This window comes from Falco naumanni, chromosome 9 (assembly GCF_017639655.2).
Source record: "Falco naumanni isolate bFalNau1 chromosome 9, bFalNau1.pat, whole genome shotgun sequence".
Taxonomy (NCBI): Eukaryota; Metazoa; Chordata; class Aves; order Falconiformes; family Falconidae; genus Falco; species Falco naumanni.
In genome coordinates this window covers 21,436,937-21,449,716 of record NC_054062.1, presented here as the reverse complement: position 1 = coordinate 21,449,716, position 12,780 = coordinate 21,436,937, and the positions used below count along the sequence as shown (strand labels likewise).

The following is a 12,780-nucleotide window of genomic DNA, read 5'->3' as shown; positions in this document are numbered from 1 at the left end:
CATTTCCCTTGCTTCCTTGGGTAACATTTTGTCAGTGTGCACACAGTGCCTGAATCCAAGGAGTAATGGGGTCTTTTTCCTTAAACACAGCCTTAGCATGAGATCGTAAAATTGCAACAGCAGTGTTGTTTGTTCCAAGCTACACCGCAGCTCCCATTGTAATTATCTAAATACAGGCAGGACCTCTTAATTATTCTGAGAAAATTCTGCCTTTGGATATACAAGCATGAAACCAATGGGAGTCATTTACACTTAGCCACAGGCCGAACTTGACCCTTAGTTTGAGTAACATTTAATTTAGTTCAAGCTGATTAATACTCTGCCTGTTGGTTACCCTCTACAACAGTTCTTTGCCAAAGTTGGTTGAATTCAGAAAATGTATCCTTTAGGCTCTCAAGTAGAAACCAAGCCTGTGACTCATACCAATACAGAATACTTTTAAAATTCTATTTTTGATTTAATTGGTGCAGATCTACAGACATTGTGCTACATGATTTTTCTCTCACAGCTATAGTACTGAATTACCAAAAGTTACCTAACTTGTTAATCAATGCTATAAAACAAAGAAATTTTACTGTACAGCCTGCAGCCTCTGACCCAAAACACCCCATACACACAACTACAACATCAAGCCCATCAATTCAGATTGAGGCACAAAAGGGTCTTATGTTCTTATATCTGGATTGGTTTTCTATAGGAGAAGAGTGAGAGTTTCCTATGGAATACTGACAATATACTTGCTGGTAGACACCTGCCATAAATTAGATGAGTATTAGCTGTATGGACTCTAATTCAGAATTATTTCCTGAGCAGGCTGAATACAACAGCTGAAATTCATATTCTACTATATCCTACTTTTACTTGATAAATTTACCACCAAAAGTTTCATTAACCCTCATGATAATATATTTCCTGTTACTATCACACAGTAACTTTTGTTCCAACGGTCCTAAAAGAGAGCTGAGACCTGATTCTGTTGAGTTTCATATCAATCCAGAGAATTCAACAGCCACAAGGGCAAGGAAACATTCTGACTTTGTCTAATTACGTACTACACACCCAGAAATAATTTAAACTGCACCTTCCTCTGAACAAATTATAGCCACAGTACGCTCTAGAAAATGCTGTGAGAGGGGTGAGTGAAAAACATTCATGGAAATGCCTTTACAGGAAGAATTAGCCAGGCAAGATCCATTTCTCATAGTTGGGAAGGATATTATGGTGCAGTCCTAGAAGGATACTGGTTTTGAGTTTAAAGCACAGGACTGAACCTCTCTTCCAAAAATTCCAAGATCTTTTTGTAACTTTACCTACCTATTTAGCTTTCTTATGCCTTTATTTTCTTAGACTTAATGTAATAGTAACAACAAGCCTAATTTAGGTTAAAGGAAAATTAGCTGTTTAATGTTTGTAAAATTAATTGAAGTACACAGAAAACATCATGGAATTCAAACTTTTATGTTAATATTTACATTAATGTATAATCCAAACTATTCAGCCAATAGTTTTATTATTGGTTAGATTCAGATTCTCATAGATCCATCACATGTAAAACAAAGACAGACCACTACATTACTTTGTAGAAAGGCTTATATACTAGGTGTCAAGGTATTTCACTCTTTTACCCCATTAGGAGCTCAGCAAATTGTTTTGGTCTCTTTCCAGTTTTATTCAAAAACATCAAAACGTCAGGATGTGAAATCTGCCATTTCTCAGAGCAGTTTGCTGCAATGGCTAGTTACTTCACAGTTGAGTTTATCTGCCATTGACTGACTACTAGTCATCAATTCTTGTTAGAATCTCTTTTGCTAGGTCAGAACGCTTACCAATATGTTTTGTCTTCCCCCATGGAGATATTTATGCACAACAATATAGTTTCTCTTCCATCTGCTTTTTGGTAAACTAAACAGATTGAGCTCTATAAAGTCCTTCACTGGAAGATGACTGACTCGTGAATATTGATGTACCTGATTTTCAAAAAGTTCTAACAATGAGGTCCCCTACAATCAAGTCCCATTCTGTTGTCTCAACTTGGGCAGCAAAACATCAAGGCAAATTTCACAGCATATTTATTCAGCTGATGGATTACCCATACTGAAGGAACTAGAATTCAAAGGAAATTGATTCACCATTACTTTTCTCTTAGAAAATCAAAGGCTACTTGAAAATATGCCAACCAGATAGGAACGAGGAGTGTCTTGTACTGTTCTTGGAGTTGGTGCTAGGCTGGAGCAAGAGAATTGTTAAATAAGTGGACAAACCCCCTCATTAGAGGTTGTTATGCCAATTGTCAAGGATCATAACTGTCTTCTCTGCACATTGCCTTTCACATGATATTGCCAGGACTGATGAATAAATTCAGGCTGCCAGGTCAATCCTAGAGGGCTAGGCTCCAAAAACATAGTAGGTGACAATGTCTCTTTATTTTGCCCTTTATATTGAGGCTTACTAAATGTTTCTTGCTTTCCAACCAATTTGGTATTTCCAAAGATTGTCCTGGTTATCACCCCAAAAAATTCACCTCTGCAGCAGTTATGTAGAGGGATCGGGAAACCCTAGGTTCTTCCTGAGCAAACAAAGAAAAATGCTACCAATGATTCTTACCTTCTGATCTTGGCTGTATGCTAAGATCCAATCTTCCTGCTTGGGGTGGAAGAGAAGACTGTGGATGTAGAAGTTCAGACGGTATTTTTGATAGGTGGCCCCTTCATCAGAACTGATTAATAAGCTGCTCTCAACTTCTGGATCAGTCAACAGCATAATCTATATGGAAAGGACAGATGAAAATACAGTGGTGAAAAGAAGTCAGATCGAAAAGTAGGCAAGCAGCTAGGAACTTCAGATAGGCTTATTAAATATGCCTATTTCAAAATGTTTCAGTGTAATGTCAAAACTAAGCATAGCCAATCTTTCAGTAAGGCAAATAGTATATTTCATCTACATATATAAACACATACTTACCACTAATTCAAACAGACCTAAACAAAGCTATACTTAGATTATCTGACAAATCAAACCTGAAATTTCTAACACCAGAGTGCAAACTTACTAACTTACTAGACAGCCACAGTGGGCTGCTAGGGTCTTCATGACTGATCTATTGAAGTGGCAGACAAAAAGTTAAGTCTTAAGAAAGACAGGGAGAGAGTGGAAAAAGACACATAAAATTATCTCTAATGGTGAGGTTTGTTAGACCCTGGCAGAATTTTCAGAGATTATGACAGTTTCATTGCCTGACATGTTATAACCTGGCTGTCTGCAACAAGCAATCTTGCTTTGGCAGGAGAACACATCTGATAACATGCTGGGTTCTTTCCATCTCCATTTTCTATGGTACTGTGAAATATAGATTTGGTAGTGTACCAAAAATAATCGCCATGTAGTAAAGTTGCTTTCTAGCTTTGTCCAAGACTGTTAGTTCAGGAACGACAGAAGATATACAGCTTGCAGTTGTAGTAGCTACTTCTCCCCATTAACTGTGGCATTAATTGGCCTGCATTGCTGATGAATCAGAGAGAATAATGAGATACTCCTCTTATGTGTCTTCACATGATAGAATATATGGGTTTGAGCAGCAGAAAGAGATCATTCCAGTATTTCAGCAAGCAACAGAGTAATAGCCCTAAGGAATGGGAATGAGTCACCATGAATGACAAACATGAAAAGCTCTGTAGCATATTTGCCTGGCAAGGTATTAAAGCCTTGAATTATTATCTTTTTATTATTTATTTTTTTTTTTAATTTTTAAAGTACTGGTGCTGCTGTTGCTTTGCAAATTGCAAACACTGATGTGTTCTTAGACAAGCCTGAAATGAAATGATCAACATCTGGCAAATTCTTGTTCAGCTTTGGGCACTGCAAAAATTATGCACTTCTATTCCTTCTCTTCCTTTCATTTAGGCAGGCAGAGTTGGATATAACTTAACTCACAACCTAGGAATTATAGTGTGCCATAAATCTTCATAGACATCAGATGCTGAAGATCTATTTGTATGTGAAGGTGTAAATACATATATAATCTACACAGGAAATGTCCTTCATTATTGGGTAACCGCCAGAGGATTTTAACTATCTGTAGAAATGCCCTGGCAGCTAATAATTTGGCCCATGACTTGGAAGTTTGGGGCTCTTCAAAATCCCTGAATTTTAATATCCTGAGTTATAACCAATTACATTACAAGTGGTAACCTGTTATGTTACCACACTATATCTCTAATGTAAAATAGGGTAATGTTTCCGTTGTAGCATAAAGGTGCAGTCTCCTTTTGCATCTCTGATTTACTTTTGAAATCTTGTGATGAAAATATGTATTATTAGAATTAAACATTCTTATTTCCATTTAACACTTTCAAGTACATCAAACATACCATCAACATGACTTCTAAACTGAAGATTGCATGATAGAAGCTACACAGAAATCATTAACAATATCAAAGTGTCAATATAGAGATCATCTATGATCCCTAAGTAGCCTATCCAGCTTCTGAAGCAAAAAATTAATTGTGGTGTTCATCAGTCGGTCCTTTTTCTTACCAGACTAATTCCTGGGACAATGTTCCTATGTTAACATTTATTTATTCAGTACTATGATTCAGGCATTATGATTTTCCTATTTTTATGACTTCCTTCTTGAGTGGACTTTGCTTATGTTGGTATTTGAAAATATCACAGCACAGCATTAATTTGGGTTACAGCAACTAGAGCAGAAATAAGAACAAATCAATGGGCTTGATCTGAGCTCCCTGAAGTTAATAAGAGCCTTGTCATTGACTTTGGATTGTGCCTCTAAGGCAAGCTGTTAATCAAGATCCACTCTAGTCTCACATATTTCCTTCTACCTACACAAGGAACTCATCTGACCTCATCACTGTCACATCCAAGCACATCACTGCCTTAACACATTTTCTGTCAGGCCACTCCTCTGAAGTGTGAAAGTGCTCTTATCTCTATTTCTTAGAAAGGGAATTAAGAGACAAACTGTTGAGGCACTGAAGCACCTAATTCCCCATTCAATCAATAAAAGCTAAGTGCCTAAACAGACTTGCCAGCACTTCTGACTTTGGCTTTAATCTGCTAACTAGCACCCTGGGCTATTACTATTGTGTTTTCAGGTATCTCTGGTCTCCAGAAGCCTTAGCTGTTGCACTGTGACAACCAGCCATTCTGTACATATGAAGTGTTTCATATGTTTTGCTATATATGTCAATAGCAATAGTGTCTTAGACACAGTGGAGATGTGCAGAACTGCTGCAGATCTATGCAAGTGCATACGGAGAGTGGGAGACAGGGGAGGGAGGTGAGAGATGACTCTAGCCACTAGCCAGATTGTTACCTGTGAGACCAACCTTCAGTGCTTTCACCAGCGGTGTCTGCTCCACTGCTGTACCCTGTACTGCAAATCACTTTGCACAGATGCCATAAAACAAAACAAGTTAGAGTTGACTGGGCAGACTTAGCAATCACTACCCACATCACGAACAGCACCATGTTTCTTACAAGGTAAGAAAAGCAAATTTAATTACAACATATCTGCATGTAAATAATCAGTTCCAAGCCCAAAAGACAGCATTTATTGGATAAGTAGCAGAAACTGATACCTGTATGAAAAATCTGTCAAAACAAGAGGGAAACACTGTGGAATCTACATGAACCTCTCAGATCAGACCAGGAGTGGGCTTCTGAAATGAATCCCCCAAATTCTGTGAGGAAACCTCTATAGCCAATCCTTACCTACTGGCTCATACCACAGTGAACTCTGAGCACAGGAACTGAATTCCCCTTCAAGGAAACTAAACCAGAATATACATTTCAGGTGTGCACCTAATGTGCTGCAGCCACTGCTGGATGGTTAATTCACAGTATCAGGTTAACACTACTCTGAAGTCAGAACCTCTGCCTCCAAAATGCCCGTATTGCAGACAGATGCCATCTCAACATCAACCATTTCATTCCACAAACCCACTTCCACTGAGCTGCACTACATGCTAACATTATTGCAGCCACATTAGCTTAGTTTTATTGCCTAAGTTGCCTGGAGCATGAATGAGAAAGGAGGAAAGTACAATTAATTTTAATGTTTTCGTTGTTGCAGCATATGAAATACAGAGTAAATACATTTTAGAATTTTCTTTGAAATAAATGAAGCCAATTTCTGCTTTGAAGTAGTCTATTACCCATTGACTTGATGCAGTTGCTTATACAGAAAATAAAAGCAGACACAGACATGTTGAACAGGAAAAGCATGGAAAATAAAAGCAGCAACAGTAACAAAGTGAATCTAGGTTTAGAAGTCATAAAATTGAATATCTAAGAATATCTAAGATAAGAGATTAGAATGGAACTATGTTTATAATATCCAATTTCACTGTAGAAAGCATGTTGGATTTCCTTAAATGTAAGGTCCTCAAAGAAGAGATTGTGCTCTGTTTCTACAGTGCCTAATACAACATATTATTGCTTTCCCAGCTAACTCTGGTTTCTGAACAAGTATATTCTGGACATCACTGAGGAATCAACATGACTTTTGCACATAAAAATCACAACTTAAATCTATCCAAATTCTTAGAGCCTGTAGGGAAGGAGAACTGAGCAGATGAAGTCTAATAGGATTTTTGAGGGGTTCCCTTGCCAAAGGGTCTGATGTTGTCATGGGATAAATAACCTTTCCATAGATTAATTTATGATTAGAAGATCAGCATCAAATGTTACGAAAAAATCTTTCAGTTTCCACAATGGAAAGAAATGTTCATTTTGAATTTCCCTGATGCTTTGTGCTGTTCAATGTATTCATTAACGATTTGGAAAGAAGGAAGGACAGGTAGGTGACAAAGTTTGCTGATGGCAGTAAGATATGCAGAATGATGAAAACAAAAGCCAGCTATGAAGATCTGTAAAAGGATTTCACAATACTCAGTACTCAAGCAGTAAAAGGACAGGTGAAATTCAGTGATGATGTATGAAAGAAAAACATACAGATGAGGAAAAGCAACCTCAGTGTAATAGACAGAGCAACAGGCTCCGAATAAGTAATTCCTTTCAGGAAAGGAGTTAGGGTTATTTTGTGAAAAGGTCTGTGAAAACAGAAGCTCAGTTGTCAGATCCTATCAAAAAAACTCATTACAGCAATAGGAATTACTAGGAAAGAATTAAACAGCATAACAAATAATGCTATTAGGCCACTGTAAAGAGTTCCCACAATTTTAACACTGGCTGCTATTCTCATCCTCCATCTTGGGAGGAAAAAAAAAAAAAAAAAGCACTATAGTAGAAAACATGGTATAGCTATAAGGGTAATCAAAGAAAACTATGAAATATTTTTCATACAAGCAGCAAAACCCTAAACTATTCAACTTCCAAAAGACATAAATCAGAAGCAATTTGACCAAAGTCTACAAAACTATGAATGTCCTGGAAACGCTGAGATAACAATTATTCACTCTGTCATAATACAAAACTCATAAGCATCAAATGAAATTATCAAGACAGAGATACAAAACACACGTGAGGCCATAACAATGGAAGAGATATGGATGTAATCCACCTGGACTTCTCTAAGGCCTTTGACATGGTCCCCCATAACAACTTCTGTTTAAATCAGAAATACGGATTTGATGGATGGACTGGTTGGTGGATGAGGAACTGCTTGCATGGTCACATCCAGAGGGTAGTAGTCAACAGGTCAATGTCCAGATAGAGACTGGTGACAAGTGGTGTCTCTTAGGGGTCTGTATTGGGACCAGTACTGTCTAATATCTTCATCAATGACATATATTGGGACTGAGTGCACCTTCATCATGTTTGCAGACAACATCAAGCTGAGTGGTGTGGTTGACATGCCTGAGGGATGGGATGCCATCCACAGGGACCTCAACAGGCTAGAGAGGTGGGTCAATGTGAATATCATGAGGTTCAACAAAGCCAAGTGCAAGGTCCTGTACATGGGCTGGGGCAACCGCTGGTATCAATACAGACTGGGGGATGAAGGGATTGAGAGAAGCCCTGAGGAGAAAGACCTGGGGGCACTGGTGGATGAAAAGCTGGACATGACCCAGTAATGTATGCTTGCAGCCCAGAAATCCGACTGTATCTTGGGCTGCATCAAAGTAAGTGTGACCAGCAGGTTAAGGGAAGGGATTCTCCCCCTCTATCCAGCTCCTGTGAGACCCCACCTGGCGTGCTACGTTCAGCTCTGGAATCCTCAGCACAGGAAAGGCATCGACCTGCTGAAGCAGGTTCAGAGGAGGGACACAAGAACAATAAGGATGGAACACCTCTCTTATGAGGAAAGGCTGAGAGAGTTGGAGTGGTTCTGCCTGGAGAAGGCTCTAGGAGCACCTTCTTGCAGCCTTCCGGTACTTAAAGGGGGTCTAGGAGAAAGATGGGGACAAGCTTTCTAGCAGGGCCTGTTGCGATAGGACAAGGGGTAATGGTTTTGCACTAAAAGAGGGCAGATTTAGACTGGATAGAAGGAACAAATTTTTTAGAATGAGGTTGGTGAAACAGGTTGCCCAGAGAGGTGGTAGGTGCATCATCCCTGGAAACATTCAAGGTCAGCTTGGATGGGTCTCTAAGCAATGCGATCTAGTTGAAGATGCCCCTGCTCATTGCAAGGGGAGGCTGGAGTAGATGACCTTCAAAGGTCCTTTCAAACTCAAGCCATTCTACGATTCTGTGTTTTTTGGCCCGGTTAAACCATGAAACTCCTTGCTATAGTTTTCTGTAGATGTCAAAAAGTTTATATGAATAGGAAAAATTAATAGATAATGTTCCTGGAGGAAAAAAAAGAAAATAAAAAACTCCTACCAATTCAAAAATATCACTGTTGGCTGAGGAATCTAAACCACTGATTCTGAATTCTGGGAAAATATATAGGAAAATATCATTATATACTTCCCTGACCCAACACTTCCCTCTCAACAGAGAGTGCAATTAGTTAAGATGGCAGTCTGGTTTAGCATGGCTGTCCTTACATACGTCACTGGAGAGTGAATGAAAATAACTGGTAACCACATTATCAGCTCAGGCGGGCTGATCTAGCAACTTATGTGAAGAATTGGGCCCATCATTTTTATCTTGTCAGTTTTAAAACTACCTCTGATTCCACCATTACAGAATAAAGCTATTAACGCAGGAGTAGGGAGGCATACATACCTGCCTCTCACTTCCAGCAAAGGCCCTTAGTAAAGGGAGACCAATCTCAGAGTACTTCTGATCTGGTTTATTGTCGTCTTATGTTAAACCTAAATGAAGAATGAGGATAAGCCAAGATTCTACTTCTGTCCAGCAAAAGTAATTGCTCTCTGTTCAGTTCAGCGCTCAGCAATGATCAGAATCTGCCTACTCACACCATGCACAGCAAGCACACGCTGCACTTCCTGATGCTTCAGACTGATTCAGTTTTTTCTCTGTAAAAAAAGTCAATAAAGTCAACACAGGCTTTTGCAATGAAATTCAAGGCATCTATTAATTATCCACCCTCTGAAAAGGGAGAAACTTGATTTGCTTTTTCTAAAAGTGACAAATGAAAACCAACCATAATTTATAGATTTTAAACAATGCACACACTTTTTTCACCCCTTTTTTAGTGCTAACTCCCCTGAGGCAAATTTCCCTTGACAATTGTGAGGATTTTTGCCATCCTCACAAAGAAACCCAGGAATGCTTTAGAAAAGAATTCTGATTTTGCTTCTACAAATGGAAATGTGATCCTTATACAACTGCCCTAAGTGCTACATTCAGTGGCTTAGGCAAAACAAGTCCAGAACTGCTCTTTTATTTTAGCCCAGTATATCTCTGCTTGGACCATCTTTTCCCTAACATTTTATAGGAAAGAGCATAGTGTCAGTGAAATAGAATGGTATGAAAAAAAAATACAAATACATTTCATAGATTCACATGTTCTTTTATTCACTTCTGAGGTATCAACAGATCTGAGTTATATCACCTGACAAGAAATAGGGATGAAAGTGCAAATTGGGTTTAATCTACTGAAAGAACCTTCACCTTCCTCACCTATTACATGCTTCATGCATAGACTCAACACTGATGACACACATGGAACAAGTGACATTTCTCACAGGAAAACGTAAGAGTAAAGTAAGGCAAGAGAGGAAATCAGAAAGGAAAACTAGAAATGTCCTACTCTTAACAAAACCAGGGCATTCCCTAATTAAATTCCCCGAACAGTTGCATTTTTTTCCAGTTTCTCTGCATGCTAGTTGCATCACTTTAGAGGATTGTGAGGTTTGGTTTTTTTTACATGGTAACTGATTGCAAGAGCATCAGTGCTGTGGAGTCCCAGCATAATGAAATGTAATTTCTGCCACTTTACATATCACTTCTGAATTTGGATTGCCATTTACAAGGCATGAAGATTGTGTGAAGAAAGAAGCTGATTCTCCAGATACAGTGATTCACACATGCATTTTAAAGCAACATGCCCTGCTTTTAACTAATCGAACTAGTGCATTGCTTAAGCTTTTTCAAGACTTAGAATAAGAAATAAAATTAAACACGACAAATAAAGGATCTGCTTTGTCTATGACATTGTGAAATAAATGCAAGACAATGGCAAAGCAAATTAGACTAACTCCTTTTACAGGACTGAGTTGCTGGAAGCAGTAAGTGGTTTCAAGAGCAAATAAATTAGAGACAAAATTAGCAAAAAGAAGTAACTCAAGCATTTATTTGGCTATTAACGGAGAAAGAGGAGACTGAAGCCTTTGTGAAGTTTAATAAGCTTTACTCATGGGCTAACATCAACTGCTGTAGAATTGTGCTCGTGAGTAATGCCACCAAAATTTGGCTCAAGTCACCACTTTAAAATAAATTGGCTAATAGTATTAGCACCTAAATGAAACCATGAAATGAGCTAGAGCTGACAGTTTTGAAGCTGTCTCTAACGCCAACTAAAAAACAAGGTTAGTTGCTGAGCAATTTCATTAAGATACCATTAAAATAATACTCCAATAATTCAATCAAGGCACTATGAAGTGTTTTATTGCCAGAAGTTCTTGTTAACTCAGAAAGTGCAGTAATTCTGGGGAAAGAAAAGACTTCAGTGACAGAATTACACTTTCAACACTGAAGAAAAAGAAAAAATTGCCTTTGAATGATGACCTGGTTTGGAATGGTCTCAAAAAAAGTAGAAATGACCACTTTAATAGAAGGAAAAGTTCTGTGGACAGGTTATTTTGCAACTATAACTCAGTGACTTAAGAATAAAAAGGTTCTTATTCAACAAAGACACATAACTGAAACTCATTAAATCAGTCTCCACTTTGCTGATAGGGAGAGTAACACACTCTATATCTCCCCCAAATAAAACTATACTCATGCTTACTAGACAGTGTAATTTAAATTCAGACTCAGTCCAGACCTGGATGGTGGAAACTCTAGCCTCATGTGCCCCAAGAACTCACAGAAGGTCCATAACTGCTAGGATGCTACCATCTTCCTCAAATCTTGTCTGTTTAAAGGTAAGAGAAATGATGTGGTAAAGGGTTCAGATGGTGAATTCATCTTGTTTGCACACATGAAAGATTTAGTACTCATTGAGCGATAAGACAGTCTCGTCAGGAGAATACTAGATGGCAAAGGGCTATCTTTTAAGAGAGAAAAATTATCACCTGCCAGTATTTTTGAAAGCTAGGATTGTATGCTGTTCCTAACAGAATTGTTGAGAACTGCATTTGGCATCTTGATGAATGTGGTTTGAAATAAAAAGCTGGCTAGTGGCTGGAAAAATGAATCCATTTACCTGTTCTGTATTAGCAAAGAAGTTCATTACAGGCCAAAAGTGACTGCAAAAGAAAGCAGACAATGAAAGTTCTGGTTTTTACTACGTGTGGGAATCATCTGGCTTTCTTTTACCAGACAGAAAAAGTTAATGTGTGTATCAACAGCAACATAAAAAAATAAAACAAACACTGTATAACTCCTCTTTATCCAAGCCTCAGCCAGGGAAATAAACAGTCACTTCCAAAAATCTGCTAATTGCTTCTTCAGTTGTACAGAATAATACCATTATTTAGTGAAAGTGCAAAACAATCTCAAAAGGAAAAGAAGAAATTTTGGAAGAAAGTTTTTACCTTAGGAATATGTCTGCCTCCCTGTTTTACACTTAGCCAGAAAATAGCATGCATCTATATGTGGAAGTTATCACAAAATACATGAGACATCAGTAGTTCTTCTGTACAAAGTTTTCTGTTGAAAGGCTTTGGAATACTAAAAGTATGAGAGATTTTACTAACTGTTACAGCATATGCTTGTAAGTGGCTAAGCAAAGAGCATTGAAAAGCCGCTGAACCCCACCACGTACATATGCTAACCAGAAAAACACCCAATTAAACAAGAAAAGACATTTCATATGTTTATAAAGAACATTCCTCTATGCATCAAATGGAAAACAGCTGTCTTAGCAAACGCATGTTTTAAAATTACATTTCCAGAAACTACAGCAATCCTGTTACCCTATGCACTGAATAAGACCACTGATGGGTTACCTTGGCTGAACATGATGTTTTTGTTATGGGATTTAAGAAAAATATGGCCTTAAACACTTATAAGCTGTCCAATCCTCTGAGTTTTGTCTCTAGACCATTTTTGGTTGAGCATAATGTTTGGAGTCCTATCCAGATGCTTTTTAATGGACTTCTTTTAGTAAGTCATAAAAAGTTTTTGACTAATAACTGTGAGCTTCAAAAAAGCATATTTCTGATTGTTCCAAGTGAATAAAAGTTTACTGCAGCTTACTGTTCCCTCTTCCCATCTTGACTGAAA

At 38.1% G+C, this 12,780-nt stretch overlaps 1 protein-coding gene across 4 annotated transcripts in view; it reads right to left on the bottom strand.

Annotated features, from left to right (window-relative positions):
• SORCS1 (sortilin related VPS10 domain containing receptor 1) overlaps positions 1 to 12,780 on the bottom strand; it is a 304,488-nt gene that overhangs the window by 118,853 nt on the left and 172,855 nt on the right. For all 4 annotated transcript variants that reach the window (XM_040607385.1, XM_040607386.1, XM_040607387.1 and 1 more), the window contains exon 4: positions 2,605 to 2,763. In XM_040607385.1, coding sequence (XP_040463319.1) covers positions 2,605 to 2,763 — 159 coding nt within the window. The remainder of the gene's footprint in view (positions 1 to 2,604; positions 2,764 to 12,780) is intronic.